At 36.7% G+C, this 18,956-nt stretch overlaps 11 protein-coding genes across 11 annotated transcripts; 4 read left to right on the top strand and 7 right to left on the bottom strand.

Moving 5' to 3' along the window:
• Positions 1–61: 61 nt before the first annotated feature.
• On the bottom strand, positions 62–2,320 carry C9374_011978 (uncharacterized protein; the record flags this gene model as incomplete). The annotated part of the gene is made up of 1 exon (XM_044687692.1): positions 62–2,320. The coding sequence occupies one exon, from the start codon at positions 2,318–2,320 to the stop codon at positions 62–64; it is 2,259 nt and encodes a 752-aa protein (XP_044542863.1).
• Positions 2,321–2,424: 104 nt separating this feature from the next.
• On the bottom strand, positions 2,425–3,219 carry C9374_011977 (uncharacterized protein; the record flags this gene model as incomplete). Its single annotated transcript, XM_044687691.1, has 1 exon — positions 2,425–3,219. The coding sequence occupies one exon, from the start codon at positions 3,217–3,219 to the stop codon at positions 2,425–2,427; it is 795 nt and encodes a 264-aa protein (XP_044542862.1).
• A 205-nt stretch (positions 3,220–3,424) lies between these two features.
• Positions 3,425–3,898, bottom strand: C9374_011976 (uncharacterized protein; the record flags this gene model as incomplete). Its single annotated transcript, XM_044687690.1, has 1 exon — positions 3,425–3,898. The coding sequence occupies one exon, from the start codon at positions 3,896–3,898 to the stop codon at positions 3,425–3,427; it is 474 nt and encodes a 157-aa protein (XP_044542861.1).
• A 541-nt stretch (positions 3,899–4,439) lies between these two features.
• Positions 4,440–6,002, top strand: C9374_011975 (uncharacterized protein; the record flags this gene model as incomplete). Its single annotated transcript, XM_044687689.1, has 1 exon — positions 4,440–6,002. The coding sequence occupies one exon, from the start codon at positions 4,440–4,442 to the stop codon at positions 6,000–6,002; it is 1,563 nt and encodes a 520-aa protein (XP_044542860.1).
• Positions 6,003–6,290: 288 nt separating this feature from the next.
• Positions 6,291–7,004, bottom strand: C9374_011974 (uncharacterized protein; the record flags this gene model as incomplete). Its single annotated transcript, XM_044687688.1, has 2 exons — positions 6,291–6,644; positions 6,963–7,004. The coding sequence occupies 2 exons, from the start codon at positions 7,002–7,004 to the stop codon at positions 6,291–6,293; spliced, it is 396 nt and encodes a 131-aa protein (XP_044542859.1).
• A 232-nt stretch (positions 7,005–7,236) lies between these two features.
• C9374_011973 (uncharacterized protein) lies at positions 7,237–7,653 on the bottom strand (the record flags this gene model as incomplete). Its single annotated transcript, XM_044687687.1, has 1 exon — positions 7,237–7,653. One exon carries the CDS (start codon positions 7,651–7,653, stop codon positions 7,237–7,239), a length of 417 nt encoding a protein of 138 aa, XP_044542858.1.
• A 1,522-nt stretch (positions 7,654–9,175) lies between these two features.
• Positions 9,176–9,499, top strand: C9374_011972 (uncharacterized protein; the record flags this gene model as incomplete). The annotated part of the gene is made up of 1 exon (XM_044687686.1): positions 9,176–9,499. The coding sequence occupies one exon, from the start codon at positions 9,176–9,178 to the stop codon at positions 9,497–9,499; it is 324 nt and encodes a 107-aa protein (XP_044542857.1).
• A 1,134-nt stretch (positions 9,500–10,633) lies between these two features.
• On the top strand, positions 10,634–11,011 carry C9374_011971 (uncharacterized protein; the record flags this gene model as incomplete). Its single annotated transcript, XM_044687685.1, has 1 exon — positions 10,634–11,011. One exon carries the CDS (start codon positions 10,634–10,636, stop codon positions 11,009–11,011), a length of 378 nt encoding a protein of 125 aa, XP_044542856.1.
• Positions 11,012–11,631: 620 nt separating this feature from the next.
• On the bottom strand, positions 11,632–13,280 carry C9374_011970 (uncharacterized protein; the record flags this gene model as incomplete). The annotated part of the gene is made up of 2 exons (XM_044687684.1): positions 11,632–12,537; positions 12,960–13,280. The coding sequence occupies 2 exons, from the start codon at positions 13,278–13,280 to the stop codon at positions 11,632–11,634; spliced, it is 1,227 nt and encodes a 408-aa protein (XP_044542855.1).
• A 1,083-nt stretch (positions 13,281–14,363) lies between these two features.
• C9374_011969 (uncharacterized protein) lies at positions 14,364–17,168 on the bottom strand (the record flags this gene model as incomplete). Its single annotated transcript, XM_044687683.1, has 6 exons — positions 14,364–15,126; positions 15,228–15,467; positions 15,642–15,665; positions 15,782–15,885; positions 16,017–16,151; positions 16,266–17,168. The coding sequence occupies 6 exons, from the start codon at positions 17,166–17,168 to the stop codon at positions 14,364–14,366; spliced, it is 2,169 nt and encodes a 722-aa protein (XP_044542854.1).
• A 211-nt stretch (positions 17,169–17,379) lies between these two features.
• Positions 17,380–18,594, top strand: C9374_011968 (uncharacterized protein; the record flags this gene model as incomplete). The annotated part of the gene is made up of 1 exon (XM_044687681.1): positions 17,380–18,594. The coding sequence occupies one exon, from the start codon at positions 17,380–17,382 to the stop codon at positions 18,592–18,594; it is 1,215 nt and encodes a 404-aa protein (XP_044542853.1).
• Positions 18,595–18,956: the final 362 nt, after the last annotated feature.

Raw genomic sequence — 18,956 nt, 5'->3', positions numbered from 1 at the left:
GGTACCTTATACTTCACATGTTCTCTTCTGTAAATGGAATTCTCTTCAATAGAAATTTTCGTTATTTGGTCATGACTGGATCATGATTCAAATTGAGAACTTTTCGATAATACAATATTTGATAGAGACCTCTCGTTCTGTACATTAACACAATGCACGCTACACATGAAACGGAGCACAACAATGTGGTCAAATAAAACGTTGCTTGGAAACATGAATTTCCATAACAAATTTTTGACAAGTTGTCACTTGCAATATTGCTCTCGTACACCTTTCCAGCCACAAGAGTTGCCAACAAGAAACTTCCCAATGAACTTGCCAAACTACAAATCGAAGAATTCACTGCAAAATATTTTGGTCCAAATCGTTCAGACAGGAACGATGGAATCATGACTGCCACTCCTCCAAATGAATTTCCCAACAAAATTAAAATCAAATAAAACATCCACAGTGGAGAGACCAATACCACTAATTGACAAATTAACATGAGAATTGAAGCTCCTGTCAAAAAAGTCGTTCGGGTCACATAGCGACTAAATGAATCACTCGTAAGGCCAAAAAGTAATCTTCCCAATGCATTGGAACATGCAAAAATAATGACCATGACGTGTTGTTGACCATCGTAACCTCCATACGAAATGACAATGGATCCTAAATTATTGACAATGACAAGTCCACTTCCCATACAAGCAAAGTAAACGAAGAAGGTCAGGTAGAAATCGAGAGAGAAGAGCATTTGGATGGGATTGGCGTTGGGAATGGGTTTTTGGGCAATGCTGTAAATCTTGTCGAATTTAGATTCTAGTTTCTTTTCCATTTTAGGTAAAAGGAGAGGATGTTCGTGATGTTCAGTGCTTTTCAGCATTTCATCTTCAATAGATTTGACTTGTTCGATTTCTACTTGAATTTCCTCTTCTCGTTCCTCTAATTGGTCTTGCTCTTCCAAAATGTCACTTGTCATTAGATCACTTTGAGAAAGCATGGGTTGTGAAGTTACATTCATTATCAATTCTTGTGGTTGAGTTGGAGTTATTTGTTCACTTTCTTCCTTCATCTTCTCTTCTTGCGATATTTCTTCTTTTTTATCATTTTTTTCTGTCATCTTGTCATTTCCCATCATTAAAAAATCATTAATCTGTTCCACATCACCATCCTCCAAATCCTCATCATGCACAAAACTTTGTACGTCCTCCTCTTCATCGATCAACATCCATGCATTGTGATCTTGCACATTTCCATTCTTGGAATTTTCTTCATTCTTTTTAATCCCAATTTGGTTCATAAACAATGTTCCTAACACAGTGGTCACACCTCCTCCAAACACTCCCACAAATAACAAATACTCTCCTAACTTTCTCTCAAATCCCACACTATAAATCAAACTAAATACTGCACTACTCAAAGCGACACAACTTCCCATAAATCCAATAATTTTTCCTCGGTGTTTTTCTTCAAAATTTTTAATATTTGTGGTAATGGCAGCGGCATAGGCGCCGGCACTTCCTTGTCCCATGACTGCCATAAAGCAAGCGATGAAAATATAAGCATCAGAACCATTTAAGGGAATGGCCTTAATATAAACAAGATAAAATGTGAAATAACCAGAGAAGAGTAACAGTCCAGAAATGACACATGTCACTCGTGAACCGATAAAATCATTGAGCATGGAAACTGGAAGTGCGAAATAAGTTCCTACGTTGGCGGCTGTTCCAATAAGATTGACTTGAGTTTGTGAAAAATTTAAATCATTCTTAATTGTTGGAGAAATAGAGGAATAGGCATAATGAGTACCACTCAAAAAGGTCAATAGAGCTCCGATCAAGAAGGAAATCCATCGATTTCCGAATAGTAAAAAATTCAAAATGGAAATTAATTTTGAAAATTTTTCAAATTTGGAAACTTGTTGAGGGTTCGGAGAAGAGAAGTGATTTTTTTCATGAATCATTTCATGATGAAAATGATCGTCATTTTCCAATGGAGCAGTTTTGGAATGATTTTCTTTTGTGAAAGTGTCATGTTCATCATTATTCGAAAATCCTCGAATAATAATTTTGTGTTGAGATTCTTGAACTTGCGGAGGATGCGATGAATGATTATTTTCTGGTAATGATGAATCGGTGATGATGGGAGTGATATTGGATGGTGTGATTTCACAGAGTGTGGTTGGCATGCTGCTGTCAATTGTCATTTGCGTTCCGATATTATTTTCATGGAATGAATTTTCAGGTGGAAGGATCCTATCAACATGGTTGTCCACTCGTTCTTCAGAGTTTTCGATTGGTTCTGCTGACGTTGTCGATAACGATGATGATGATGACATTTTCTGATTACGATAATTTTTTTTTACTTCTCCGAAACGGAAAACGGAGTTTCAATGTTCCACCGGAAATCATTCTTCAAAAAAGTTCAAAATAATAATTATTTTCACAAATACACAATGGATTGGGTGATTATTTCAATATCACTCAAAGCATGTGTTTCATTGTTCAACAAAATCTTCCATTGAAAACAAAAACTCACTGACTCATAATCCAAATGAATAAAATACATGACATGACTATTCACAATGTAAATTCCTTTTCGATGACCATACTTGTCATAATAACAATGAAGGAAGGGTCGAAATACACATTTTTGAATGGAAGGTGGTACTGGAATGTTGTTAAATACTAATCGCTCAAGTTCGAAATTCTTGTGCTTGCTCGAATTTGTGGAATTTGTAGAGCTTGTTCGGTCGACATGGGCAATATGAAAGAAAATTCGATCTACTCCATTCATCGATTCGACATGGCTCAGCAACATTGACACTCGTTGCTGCTGGTCACAATTATTTTCTAAATTCTTGTTTGGAATTAATGCCATGTATGAATTGGTTCTGTAATGATTGTCAACATCATGCACTGGAAATTCATGCACTCTCGTCATGAAATTTGTGGTGGACGTTGTTGTCATGTTCAACACTCGAATGGACCGATATTCATTGGATACGTCTTTTTTTCCTCCAAATACCCATAAATTAAAGTCATTTGAAGTTTTGGAATTTTCATCGTCTGAGAAGAGTAACTTGGCTTTCTTTTGAATACTGGCTAAAACCACTGATTTTTTAGAGGTATAAAGGCAATGAAAGGAATAATTATTCATGGATTTTAAACGCCCTACCCGTTCATGTAGATCACAATATTCCATTTCCTTCTCAATTTCTTTCAATTCTATTTTCATCAAGTGATATTGAAAATACGATTGATTTTGTGTGAAAAACAAATATTGATCCTTCCATAGAAACAAATCAAAATCATCTGCATACACATTTCTCAATTCGATGGCATGAAAATTCAATGATTTCAAACAAAGAACAAATAAATAATTATTTTTTGCCAAAACAATCCATTGTCGGGAAGGAACATATTCCATCGCGTAATGAATGTCAGGTAAAGGCCAATGTCAAATTTCTTTCGTTCTTTTCAATTTCTAATTTCTTCCATTGAAATAATGCATGATATTTGTCTTTCCTTCGATGCTTTTCATCACTCTGTTCATTTTCATCACAATTCTGTTCATTGCCAATCAAAGTTTCTTTCGGTTCTAAATCCAAATAAAACATTTCATTGCCAATCACATTAAAGTTATAAATTCCACCAAAAGACATCACGCACGGTGAGTGAGTCAATACATTGTTTGAATCTAAAAACACCATTCCGCTCTTTACAAATAATAAATCATGATGAAAATGAGAGATGAATTGAACTCGTTTTTTGGATTGGACGTTTTGATCGGAATGAACAGTATTAGCATCATCATGATCATCACTGGATTGAATACATAAATTTAATTTTTTCTTGTTGCGTTGAGTGGATTCCGAAGAGGTTGAGAGAGTGGGAGGCGGTGGAGGTGTTGCCATTTTTTTGGGACAGTGAACTCCAGTTCCGAGTTCAGTACTATGAAATGTTTTTTTTCACAAGCATTTGATTCCCAAACACATAATTGTTGTTTTACAAAACCTGCAAATGACCGTAATTTTTCCACTCATTCGTTAACGTTCCCTGGATTTAGAATTGTGAATTCATAATCAGTCGAAATCTGCAACTTGTTGACTAACTGAATAGGGTTCGTGAAGATTACAGCCAGCAACAACTTGAATACGAACATCCAATTATGTCATTCTGAATAAAGTAAAAGCACTGTTCCTTATTATAAAATCACATATTCTCATCACACTCAAATAAGGAAATCGATTTGGCGAGTTTCTACTCTTGTGGATATTCACTGAAAAAATCCAAATCCTTAAAAAGACATCTTGACATAATCTTCGTTTCACTAACAAAATCTACCTTCCAAATAAATCCATCATAACAAATTCTAGTACAACACCAATAATCTGAGAAATCTTTGATGATAATTTTCTTACAAACAAAACAAATTTCATACCCATTCTTGTCACCATGAATCGCTCCTTTTTTGTTGCCGTATTGTTATTCTGTGCAGCCACATGCTTGGTTTTGGCAGTATCTTCGGCTCCTTTTGTGAGTGCTCAAACTCAGGAGCAAAGTCAGCAGCAATCATCCACACAACCGTCTCAAGCGCCGCCCCAACAAGTCAACCAACCTCAGCAACCGTCATCCAGTCCGTCCAGTAATAGCAGATTGGCCATCTACATTAATAACATTAATTCTCAGTTGGCATTAATCCAAAAAATTGGGCAGTATTGTTACATCAATAGTCAACAGCAGCAGCAACAAGCACAAATGGCTCCTCCACAACAACAACAGCAAATGCCACAACAAATGTATGCACCTCCTCCTCAACAACAAGGAATGCAGCAACAAATGTATCCTCCATCTCAACAACAGGGATATCCTCAAGGTCAAATGCCTCCTCAGGTGATGCAAATCTCAGATCCCAACCAACCAGCTCCTCCAGGTCAAGCCCCACCAACACCATTACCTCAAGACAATCCTGTTGGTCAAACTATTCGAATGACACGAGGTTTGCGACAAATGGCTCCTCCTCCACAACAAATGTATGCACCTCCACCTCAACAGCAAATGCCACAGCAAATGTATGCTCCTCCTCAACAACAAGGAATGTATTCGCCACAAATGCCTCTGCAAGGAATGCCTGCTGGAGGTCAAGGTCAGCCCAATGCTCAAGCGACTCAGTCACAACCAACTCTCACTCAATCCATGATTTCACCATGTTCACTCATTACAGATTCTGCCAATAATATTCAATCCAATTTAGATCTCATTGTGAATAATGACTTGAATACGACCAACGCTCAGGACTCTCAATTAATTACAAGTCAAATCAAACCTGCTGTTGCAAACTTGGTCAGTGCTGCTAAATCAGTCGATTGGAATACCTTCCAACAAGTTGCTTCAAGCTTACAATCGCTCATGACTCAAATTAGTGGTAATTATGGTCAAGTCCAACAAGGTCAACAACAACAGCAACAGCAAGGAGGAATGCAATCAATGCCTCCTCCTCCTCAACAACAAGGTGGTATGCAACAAATGCCTCCTCCACAACAAGGATATCCTTCATCACCCATGTATCCACCAACCTATGGTCAACAACAACAACCAATGTATCCAGCTGCTCAACAAGGTTATCCAAGCCAACAAGTATATCCAGGATATGGTGGTCCACAGCAAATGTATCCTCCATCTCAACAACAAGCCTACTATCCTCAACAATCCGCTTATCCAGCTCAGCAACAAGCATACTATCCTCAACAAGCTGGTGGTCAACCTTACTCTTACAACCCATCCATGTATGGTGGAGCTCAACCATGGGTGTCAATAGCTGGTGTTTCAGCACCAAACCAGCAACAACCAATGGTTTACAATGGACAATTTCCTGGTCAGCAAATGGCATATGGATCAAGGCCTGGTCAAACTTCTTTAGGAGATCCTTACATGGAATCATTGATGAATTATGGAATGACCATGCCAATTCCACAAAGACCTCAACAACAGCAACAAGCGACTCCTCCTCAAAGATAATTCATTTTGATCTGTGTAATAAAATTGTGAGTCTACAATGTGTTGAAAATATTGTGAATTTCTCGTTCGATTCGTTCATTCCTTGCAATTGACTGATCATGTAATAATCAAGATTGTCAAGATGTATGCATAACAACACAAGATTGTGAAAATTATGCTTCATGTAGACGTAAACAAAATCTAATGATCCATTCAATCATTCAATTATTTGGAATAATTAGTGAAAAAATGTCACCTCTGCCAATACAACTTACATTGGTGTGAATTGTACATGAATAGGTCATTCATTTATGCCTCCTTTACAACAATTACATTCTCCTTCTTTGGATCAATTTCCGGAATATCTTGCAAACTTAAAAAGTTGGCCAATTCCTTTGAATTCAAAAACATTTTTTGACTATCAAAGTTAATTCCGTGCTCTCTTTCCAACAAAAGCTTGAGATATTCAATGGGACGACCCATATTCACAGAATGCTTTTTAACTTCACCACCTCGTGATTCAAGCTTGAAGAGAACGGTTACTTCTTCGCCCAGAAGCTCTTGTTCAGTCTTGTCCTTCTGGTTCTTACCGGATTGGGCAAGAGATAATCCAATAGAAAGTGAACCAATTCCTTTTGGCTTTTGTGTTTCTGTTGTTGGCACCTGTATATGAGAGTGCGAAAAGGAAAATTGCATCAAATTGAAAATTATTGAAAATGATGATGATTGTATAATTGTATACGAAAAATTAAAAGTAAAATTTTGATGATGATCGGTTCGGGAAATGGAAGATGATGTGATAATACGACAGGATTATGCGTGTACATCATAAAATCATTGTTGTATTACATGATCAATGAATCATGAATTCAAGCAAAAATTGGTTCGGGTTCAAACAGAACAAGACCCAACAATGTTGGATTCAATGATCATGATATTCGTCATGAATTAATTAAAAAAACAACAACCACCACCACTTACATCTAAATCTTCATCGTCATAATCCTCGTCGTATGAACTCATTTTTTTTAATGTTTGATGGTCATGTTTGGAAAATTTCATTGATGAATTGCCATGTAGTTGGTTGTTAATAAATGTATCGTAGTGTCTGTGGGAGTTTTCGAGCCATAGTCAATGGAGGTTTCTGCTTTCATGTTCTAACAACGAAGCCAAACTGCTATTAGGTGCACTTGGAACCAACCCAATAATCACTTCGGTGCTGTAATTGTAACAATAATGATTCACAATAATTAATCTACAACTTTCTCGTTAATCTACAGGCATTTACTTCCAAATAAGTCAAATTCTTCAAACTATCGCTCATAGACATACATTTGAAACCTTCATTATCAATTTCGTTGAATCTCAGATCCAAAGAGGTCAAATTCTTCATACATTCACTTGTGGCAATATGTTTAACACCTTCATTGTCAATTCTATTGTTACGCAGAGTCAAAGATGTCAAATTCTTCAAAGATTCACCTGTAGAAATATATTTAACACCTTCATTGCCAACTTGATTGTAATCCAAATGCAAAGAAGCCAAATTCTTCAAGCATTCACTTGTAGCAATGTATTCAGCACCTTCATTACCAATTTCATTGCCACCCAGATTCGAACATGTCAAATTCTTCAATGAGTCACTTGTAGAAAAATATTTGACACCTTCCATTGATTACGGTTGCACTTGTCGGAGAGAAATCATCTTTTCCAGCAATATCATTGATCATGATTGATGATGAATTTGTTGCTTCAGTTTCAATAGACACTGAGAGTTTTCTCTTTTTAGAGTACAAATATTTATTATGGATCGATGAACAATTAAATGAATTTTTTTTGTTGTAATTTTTCTCACAACCTCGCAACTTGTTCAACACTTTCAGTTGCATCATCATCATGATTGTTCTCATGGGAACCAGTTAACGTTGTTTGAATAAGAATGTAAATTAACAGTAATTGTCTCTCATCAAAAACATCATTCATGAACGGAAGTCCTTCAGACACAGCAGAAGGGCTTGGAGTGACGTAATGTCACAACAGTTAAACAGTGTATTGAGTGGCAAGATACAATTGTTCCACTACACCTTGACACTTGTGACACGATTTTTCCCAAAAGAGTGGAATTAGTGGAAGGAATTTGAATCCTTTAACAGTAAACCTCACAACCTATAGCAACAAGTCTCATTCTACTCTACTCCACAAGATATTGAATTCTCAAATTCAGAATGTTGAACTGATGAGTCCACAACCGTTATCTTCGACCGATTCGACAAAACAAAGCAAAACACCATCTGCTCTTTGTTTGAAATTGACAAACAACCAAACAAGGGAGGAAGATCAATTACATGTCGAATAGGTCGAACTTGTTTCGTCTCTTCAAGAAAGTTGCATGTTACATGGCGAGTTGCGGATGGAAAAGCAGTTTGAATAACGTTTTTACAAAATCCTTGTTTTGGATCCACCCTCAGCCTTTGAACAATACGAGCCGCTTTATCCTGTGCCACTGCGTGGGCTCTGGATGCGGATTTGTCCAGGCCCTCGTTCTGGCCGACAATAATTGAGGATATATGTCGAATCATGAATTTGAAATTTCAAGCCTAATGATTGAATGTCAGGACCGTATGTTCTGCCAGTAAATGGTATGAATGAGCTCTTTTGGAAATCCAAAAGCATGATATTATCTATTTTAGCGAAATAGTCGTGGGTAACTTGTTTGTCTTCAATCTCCATGATTAACTATTAATTTGCAACGGAGAGTATTACAAAACTTGACCAATAATAAACATGTTTGAAATAACGTTTGCTCATTGAAAAGTACTTTTTTGTAAAGTGATCAGTAGTGGTTCACGTGGGAATTGTGGAGTGTATGAATGTAAACTTGAAATGTCATTCAAGGAAGCAATTTGTTTTTGATGTCGAGATATATTTTAATGATTCCTTTTGTCAGTGAGAGCGATAATAAGTCTTAAAATATATAAAGTTTTAACCATTCTGTGCAATAGAATAAATACGAACCATTTTTCACAAGAGAATTTTCACAAACAAACATTAAAATATCCTTTTTGGTACTTACTTTAAAAGTACTGAAAAACAATTTTGGTAAATTTATAAAAGTGCCTTTAACACTCATGTTTTAAAAGGAGATGGGAAAACGACAACATTCCTGAACAAGCAAAAAAAAAACACAACTCAAAATGAAAGCTCTAATTCTTTCTATATTACTCATTGTTCTACTGTGCTTGAGTGCTTCTTTTGGTTTAGCCAGCGACCACAAAGAAGTAAAGTCTTATTATCCTTACCCCTATCCTTACGGTTATAATCCGTATTATTACGGATTTGGATACCCCTATTGCGGTTTTGGCTATCCTGGTTACTACAATCCGCCAGGTCCTGCTGGAGGTCCAGGTGTTGGATATGGCTATGGATATGGATTTGGATATCCTTACTACAACCCACCAGGTGCAGTTGGAGGATATGTTAATCCACCAGGCCCTGTTGGAGGTCCAGGTTACTTCTAAATATTGTACATGTAACTGTTGTTGGCGAGAAATAAAACTGTATGTGATGTTTTTTGTGAACTCTTGACAGAAATGTGTTCAACGGTATTGGCATGCCAAGATGTAAGGTCAAAACTTGGACCTGCTCATTTCAGACGAAACGTTGAGGATCCGCTTAAGAGATCCTTGGTAGACAGTTAATACAACCCAGAAAGCATGTTGGATCAAACTTTATTTCAATTGGCCCCAAGAGCGTACGTTACAGCAGGATCATGAAAACATAAGTCAGATTCTTCAAACAATCGCTCATAGACATATATTTAAAACCTTCATTGTCAATTTCATTGTATCTCTGATCCAAAGAGGTCAAATTCTTCATACATTCACTTGTAGCAATATGTTTGACACCTTCATTGTCTATTCCATTAACGCAGAGTCAAAGATGTCAAATTCTTCAAGGATTCGCTTGTAGATATATATATTTAACACCTTCATTGCCAATTCTATTGTTAGAAAGATTCAAAAAAGTCAAATTCTTCAACGATTCACTTGTGGTAAGATATTTAACACCTTCGGACAACAACTCAAATTTAACCTTGAAGTTCGAAGACACTCAGCTGTTCTAATGTTCCTCATCCTTACCACAACTCTCTAATGCAACCCAGATTTAAACAAGTCAAACTCTTTGGAGCACTGAGGGAATTGAAATCACTGAACTACGATCTCACTATAAAAATTCAACCTCGTCGATGCAAGTAACTTTGAACCATTTATCTGTTGTAACTAAAAAAAATTTACAAAAAGATATTTGGTGTTTTTCTGTTGAACAAGCAACAAATTCAGCATCAATCATGATCAAAAATAATGCTGAAAACGATGATTTCTCTCCGATCCATTCAACCGAAATCAATAATGGACCATTTATTGATGATATTATTTTTGAAATTCTTCAATTTCTTGATTCCATGTTTATCATTCAAATTTGTATGAAAATTTCAAAACAATGGAGACTAGTATCATTTCAAATTCCTCTCTCATTATCATTCAAACGAAATCACTTCAAACAAGATGGTAAATCAATCAAACTTTTTTCAAATTGCGAATGTTTGAAAAATTTGACTTGTTTGGATCTGAGTTGGAATAGAATTACAAGTGATGGTGTCAAATATATTGCCACAATCATTGAAGAATTTGAATTCTTTGGATCTGGGTGCCAATGAATTTGGCAATGAAGGTGTCAAGCATATTGCTGAAAGCGAATCGTTGAAAAATTTGACTTATTTGGATCTTCGACGCAATGAAATTGACAATGAAGGTGTAAAATATATTGCTACAAGTGAATATCTGAAGAATTTGACTTATTTGAGTCTGAGACTCAATCAAGTTGGGAATGAAGGTGTCAAATATATTGCTGCAAGCGAATCCTTGAAGAATTTGACTTATTTGAATCTGTCGTTCAATGTATATGGTAGTGAAGGTGATAATATTATAGATAACAGTGAAAGTTTGAAAAAAGTGACAGTTAGATTTTGAAAATGCTGTTGGTAATTGTTCTTTTGACTCACAACGGCGATTGGTTGGATTTTAAGGTTGTTTCAAAAGAATTTTTCTGAAAGTTTCCTGATTGTAATTGGCAACGACATGGATTCTCTTCGATGAATGAAAGCAGAATCGACTTTAAACCATTTTCTTCCTCAAAAAACGACAAAGAATGGGAAATCTAAACTCGTAATAACCAATTGTTGTTGAGGATGTGTGGACAGAAGAACATTTTAATGTAGGAGATGTCAATCATTCAAATGGTTCATATTATGATCTTGTAGGTCATCAATCTAAGAGTGGTAATGAATTACAACGGACAATTGACCATCTGTACCAATTATTTGGATTATGGTTGTCACGTAGTTATATGAGAAATCCACATTTACAAACAAATGCATAAAAGCAATTAAATAGCTTCTATGCAACAACCTCATTGGAATTCAAGAAAAATTATTCTCAACTGTTCTACGACTACATAATTCCTTACGAATGATTCACATCGTCCGTGAGAGCTTGGGTCTTTCACGTTCAATTAAATAGAAATTTGGTGGTTGGTTTTATTCACATTAAGCTGATTGACATATGTTACATATTTGGGATGCAAAAGAGTGTTAAATACAGGCAGATAATTTTCGTTCTGTTGGCGTATTTTCTGTTATAATAATTTGCGATTCTTGTTTCTTGGTTGGTGGAGCTTGGGAAGATTGGAAGGCGGAAGTGGTTTGAGTGGTGGTGGAGGTCTCTGAAGGAGTCTTGTTGACAGTTTCTGCTTTTTCTCTCTTGGCTAGTATTGCTTTAGCTACCATTGAGTTGTTGTCTCTGTTCAAATAGGTCGAAATATAATCTCCTGCATCGATCAGTTTGTCAAGATCAATGCCTGTTTCAATTCCCATACCTTGAAGCATGTACACAACATCTTCCGTACTGATATTCCCAGAGGCGCCTCGAGCATAAGGACAACCACCGAGACCAGCCACCGATGAATCCACAGTTTCCACACCAAACTGAAGTGATGTCAGAATATTTGCTAAAGCTTGTCCGTAAGTGTTATGGAAGTGTACAGCAACTTGCCCAGTTGGGATCTTTTTACAAACTTGATGTAATAAATGAGAGACGCTTCCTGGCGTTCCAACTCCAATCGTGTCACCAAGAGAAACTTCATAGCATCCCATCTTCAATAATCGGTAACTCACATTTGCTACCACTTCTGGTGCGACGTATCCAGAGTATGGGCAACCAGCCACACAACTCACATATCCTCTAATTTTTAAATTATGTTTTGTTGCTAACTCCATCACTTGATTATATCTGTTGAATGATTCTTCCACTGTACAGTTAATATTTTTCATACTGAAAGCATCACTTGCGGCAAGGAATATTGCTACTTCTTTAACTCCGGCCTCTAAAGCTTGTTCGAGACCTTTCACGTTGGGTGTGAGGACTGGATACGATGTGCTTTCTTTTTTCGTTATTCCTGTGTAAACATCGAAATTGTCTCCCATTTGAGGAACCCATTTCTGTGGTATTTTATCATGATGGACGAATTGTTAACATTATTTGATTACGTGTTGGCATTTGTTGAAGCATGAGATTTTGTCAAGCGCGATTCATATCCAGCAGTAAAATTTTGTTGCAGAAACAAATTGAATGTTGTTGCAGAGGACATGCACAGATACGAGTCACAAGTTGTAATGCAAAATTGTGCCAGAGGTTCATAGGCAGCCAGAGAAAAATTTCATTTCGGTCAAATGTACAAGAAAGGAAATGAAGTTGAAAAGTCGAGATAGGTACATTGTGTCCCACAAGCAACATCAACGTTCGTTCGTGATGAATCAGAGAGAATATTAATTTCGAATGGTTGGCGATAATGTTCCCAAACGTTGTCGAAAAATCATTGAAATATTAATGAATAATTTGAATTAAACATGCTGCTACTTACTGGTGACACAAAACTGGTTACTTCAACCGAAGGACAACCAGCCTCCGATAATTTGTTAATCAAAGCAATCTTGACGTTGGTTGGTACGAGTTTCTTTTCATTTTGCAGACCATCTCTTGGTCCAACTTCTACAATTTTAACGTAGGACGGTAAATTTGAAATATTTGATGAAGCTCCGGAGGCATTGAAAGCAGCAAACGACCGAATTTGATTCTTCTTTACATTATTCATGATCATGATGAGAGAATTGCTGTTGACATTCCTTCGTCCGAGAGTTCGTTCAACTTGTTTGAATAAACTGCTTGTTCTTGATACGTTCATGATGTTTATATATTCTTCTTGATACTCGTTGTTTTGCAAGGTTCAACTAATGTTGTTATTCAATACGATTCTTGTTGCTTCCGTTATTGTATGTACAACAAACAAGGTAATTTCCTAATAATGTCTCTTAATTCAGAAGAGGTGAATACGTTACTTCTACAATCCCTACAATTAATCCTTCAGTTGAATTCAAAGAATGATAAATGTACTTGGAATGATCAATTATACAAAAAGGCCCAAAACTCGGATGAGGACTATAAATACACGATAGGGCTCGACTCGAGAGAGAGGGCTTTCAAGAATTTCAATGACCAAGAATAAGAATGGTTGTTGTTTTTTTTTGATGGAGTTTTGAAAAACGGAGGAGTTGCGCACTGATGTATTTTAAAACAACGCACAAATTTGGACCTTTGTGTTTTTGAAATTTCTATCCATTTGATGATACAACACATCAAAGTGAGAATGTGATGGCCTTTCCACACACTCTTGAACACTGAGTGAAAGGATCTTTTCAGGACTGTCAATGAGATGGATGAAAGTTGTATGAAATGGTTTTTGGATTAATATTTCTTTAATGTGTGAAAATCAAATGAGAATCGAGAAGCGTTGAAACGAGTGACATGGCAGGCGGAATCCCTCAACAACCTAACCATGATTGGGTTGATCAAATTTTGGTTTGGGATTCTGGAAACACGTGTTGAAACATTGTAAATAGCTTTGCTTTTACTTTTCTTGAATTCTTTCAGTACCTTTCTTATGATGATGTTTACTCCTACCTTTCTCTATTATCATTTTACACAGTTCTAAATGCAATTAGTTCTTTCATGATGTATTTTCCTTGTTGATTCATAAACCTTCAATGAATTTGTGAGAGTGCGTCAATGCTCTTCCGAAAACACTACAATGTCATTATGAGATTTTACGGAACACCTCTTTGACAATCTCAATATGACGTCATTGCGGAGACTGAATTCCCTTAAAAATTTAAAGTAAATAGTTTATTGGTGGCAATACCAAACAATAAATTAAAATAAATAATAATTCGATCCAAGTTGAGTAATAGTGTCATCAATAAGTGGAAGGTTAAATCAAAGTCTTGCACATTTCATCAATTTGAGCACGATACTTTTGAACAATGTTGGCTCTCTTCAATTTGAAGGCAGCAGTTAACAAATCGTTTTCTGGAGACCATACATCATCGAAAACTTTGACAGCTTTCACCTCTTCATATCTCTTAAGATTGGAGCTCTTTGCTTGTTCGTGTAACGATTTCAAAATATGTTGTTCAACTTTTGGATGCTTGCAAATTTCAGAAAAGGTTCCACTAATTCCATTTTCCTCAGCAAATCGCTTAGTTGGTCCTGGTTGAGCAATCACAATAGCACATGGGAAGCTGCAATAACTATCTGCATAGACCATGCAACCATTGGGAGCAACGAATGGAGACTGGCAGTAAATACTTTCCAATCTCTCCAAAGCAATATATTCTCCGTGACTGAGCTTGACCAAATTCTTAACACGATCAATAATACTGAGTGTACCATTTTCATTGAATTGACCAACGTCACCAGTCAAGAAATATCCATCACTTAAAAATACTTCCTTTGTCTTTTCAGGTTGCTTGTAATAACCACTGGCTACTGCATTACCACGAATTGCAATTTCACCTCTTGGAACTGGTCCATCCACAGTATAATTCATTTCTGGTACTGAAATGAGTTTAATTTCAACAGAAGGGACAACAACACCAGCAACACGTGTTCCGAATCGAGCACCAGGTAACATGATTGTACCAGCAGCTGCAGTTTCAGTAAGACCATAACCTTGCACAAAGGCAGCTCCCATACTGTGTTATCATTAAACAATGCCATGACCAACGAATGAAAATTTGCCCAGTTCAGTAAGTGAACCATGCTCAGTTAAAATCAATGTTCAATCTCTACTTACCAAACTCTAAAGTGTTCTTGAGATTCCTTTGAAAGAGGAGCTCCTCCTGAAAGACATGCCTTAAGTTTACCACCAGTGGCCTTTGCAATCTTTCTGAAAATTAAGAAATTGAACAATGGAGTATCTCTTCCAGCATAGAGTGATTCAAGCTTGTGATCATACGCAACATTAAACAACCATTGAATGATTGGTGAGCTTGCCTTAATTTTTTCAGAAATGCCCTTTCGAATGGTGTCATATCTGTGTGAATGAGATGAATATGAAAATCCGTAAGTCGATGTAAAGAAAAACAGTAAATTGAGTGTCAGCACATAAATCGCCATTGATGTTTCAAATAGATACATTCGGAAAATTTCGTACGTTGGTTGGACATTAAATTTGCGGTGAAATATTTCGAACAAAAAAAATACTTACACTCTTGGAACACCTGCCAAAAAGCTGTGGATGTTTGAAAAATCAAGATCACACGATGGAGATCATGTGTGCACGTATTTTGAATACGCAGATCACATATTACGCTCCTATTAAATGTTCTTAAAAAAAGGCTTACTTACGCTGGTTGAATGGCCTCTAAATCACCAACAGGCTTACATGTCTTGTCGGTGAGAGTACGAGGATTTCCGTAACCAATTTTACCTCCTCTGCTCAAAATATAGTGCTATGATGAGTGTATATACGAAAATTCATTGACAAGTATTATGTCATGTTAGATAGATTTGAGAAAGATCAATCGTGTAACAACAACAAGTTGTGTGAACAACAAATACTGCAACTCTTTCCTTAACTTACCTCAGCAGCCATTTCCAAAATATGGGCAAGTGGTAAGTAGCCAATATAAGTTGGATGTTTTAAGGATGGGCAGTGAATGTTTTCAGCAGCAGCAGCAGAAATTGCCAAAATATTTCTCACAGTCAACATGACACCCTGTTGTGTGAGTGGAATATTGTTTCCACAAGGAGAATAATGTCACCATCAGTCATGATCATTACAAAATTTACAAAACGTTCCAAATGGAATAATTGTTGAATTCACACATACCTTTGGTTTAGATGTTGTACCACTGGTATACATGACCACAGCCAAGCTAGAATTGGTTTGTGGTTCCTTGACTTTGATTGGACTTGTTTCTTGCTTTCCGAGTTGTTCAACGTCCTCGAAGGACATGGCTTTCACACCAAGTTTCTCCAATTCAGAGATCCACTTGTCAGTATCGTTCTTGGATGCATCCCATCCGGAAGTGAACACTAAATACTTCAAAGTTGGAGTGTGAGGAATAATTTGATGACATAATTTCTTCAAGCTGTGCTCGTTGACCAGCATGGCTTGAAGTTGACATTCATTAATGGCTTCAATGAGACTTTCATCACCAAGAGTGGCATACACAGTCATGACAGTAATATTGTATCTCATACATGCGTGGAGTGTCATGAGCCACTCTTTTCTTGTCTCTTCAAAGATACCGAACAAATCCTTTGAATTTAATCCCGTGAAGCGAGCAATACCACGAGCAAGATGTTCAATTCTTGTATGAACCTGTTGATAGGTTTCATAGACGACATCACCCATTTCAAACACTTCCCAGTCCTTGCCATCAATACTTTGCGTAAACTTTCTCTTGAATGGGCGATGACCAAGCATGGGTAAGTTCGGATATTCTCTAGCAATATGATCCAACAATCCTGTCAAAGTATCTACACCTTTCACTGGTGTGGACATCAACTCCTTCTCAAAACCGACTCTACGACGTGGTTTAGTCTCAACTCCCTTCTTATAATTGACATCATCCACTTCAACTGTAAATGATTTCAAATGATCGTGTGTTCCTGTGAGATCCTCGGGAAGAATGGATCTACCAAACACCAAACGCAACACATAAAACAAGACACGATCAACGGTTCTCAGTGCAAATGAGATGAACTTGAGCAAGAGAGATTTGAGCATTTTTGTTTTGAGTTCATTGTAATGGAGAGTCCTCTTTCGTTTGGTGCAGGATCCTGATCAACCCAATATCAAGATTACATGATGAGGAGGTACGACATTGAAACCGATAGACCCGAGAATTCACAACAACAAGAAAAATTGGAACCGGTTTGCATCATTTCATGCGGACGAAAAAACATCAAATTTAATTCCAAAATAAATCCACCACATCATGTCCTCCACCCTTCCTTCATCATCCTCTCATCTCAGTACTTCCACAAAGAAGAGTACATTTGAAATCAATGTGTGTAGTTTCAATATTAGGTACGATAGTTTACTTGATTTTGGAAATAAATCATGGCGAGTGAGAAAGGCTCTTGTGTCAAAATTCATTCAAGGCTTGAGTCTTGTTCCGAAGACCAACGACGATGTGATGGAAGAAGGAAATTCATCATCCTATGAAACAAATGAAACGAAGAAACAACAACAACAACCATCAACAACCATACTGCACTCACCTTTGTGTACATTGGTTGGTCTTCAAGAGGTTTTACAAAATCAATTGCAAGATATAAAGAACTACTTGTCCAACAATAATAATAATAATGGAACAGATCCCTCAATTCCGAACAACAACCATAACAATTTTGGAGGATTTACCATCTTTTCAACAGGTAGAGAAGCAAAGAATGGTGGAGAACATTGTACCATCATGGTTAAGAGTGGCAGCACAACAAACTCAACAAACAACTATTCGAGTGGCACCTTTTGGTTGAGTGAAACACCTGAGAAGCCATCCAAATATTGGGATGCAGCTTGTTACAGAATTGCTACCTGGGTAAAAGTGCCAATTCATATCAAGAATGATGACGAGAAGATTGGTGAAACAACCTACCATTTACTATATTTGAACACACATTGGGATCATTTTAGTTCAAGGGCTTGTATGCACAGTGCAAAATTGATTAAGAATTTTGTCAAGGATCAAGTGTTGATGAAAAATTCAGAAGAGAATTTAATTGGAGTCGTTGTGAGTGGAGATTTCAATTGTAACGTTGAAGATAGGGCTTTTCAAGAATTATTGCAACCTTTGGAAATTGAGAGTGAACGCTATGGTAAATTTTCATTACACTTTAACAATTCCTATGAATACTGCAAGAAGCACATGTTACCAGTTTTAGGAAAGGAAACGACCTTTAATAATTGGAGTTTGAATAATCACTCATCTAAGGTCACACGAATTGATCATATTTTGTTTGCAGAAATTCCATGCCCAACAACACCTCACCACATTTCATTAACACCAACCAAATACGAGTGTTGCGAAGGAACAGCTGAATTGGTGACCGAGGGCTCTCATAAGAAGGAAATCATTGTCATCAGTGATCACTATCCCATCCTTGTAAATTTCTCACTCTCTATTACAGCAAGAGAGTCTACACAATAACATAGTGTTACTACAATACGGTACTACTGCCTTTAACAGAAAACGAATCAAGGAAGGGAGATGTAGTTTTGAGGAGAAATAATCGGATTATTTACTTGTGGTGATAATCAGCCGGCACAAAATCGTTGCATCCAAACGACATCATACCCATCTTTATGTTGATATACACCACCACTATAATTGCGATATACAATGACATTTCATGATACCCTCAAATACCATCATTTACTTCCCTTCCTTACAAAGTATAGTCCTGCAAAGATGCAATACTGATTCTTTGGATACTATTGATAATGATTGAAATCTCAGTTGCATCTACATTTTGATTCAATGACACTTAAATAACGAAATTCTCTCCAAAA

The sequence above is a fragment of the Naegleria lovaniensis genome (genome assembly GCF_003324165.1).
Source record: "Naegleria lovaniensis strain ATCC 30569 chromosome Unknown tig052, whole genome shotgun sequence".
NCBI lineage: Eukaryota > Heterolobosea > Eutetramitea > Acrasida > Naegleriidae > Naegleria > Naegleria lovaniensis.
This window is presented reverse-complemented; position numbering and strand designations above follow the sequence as displayed.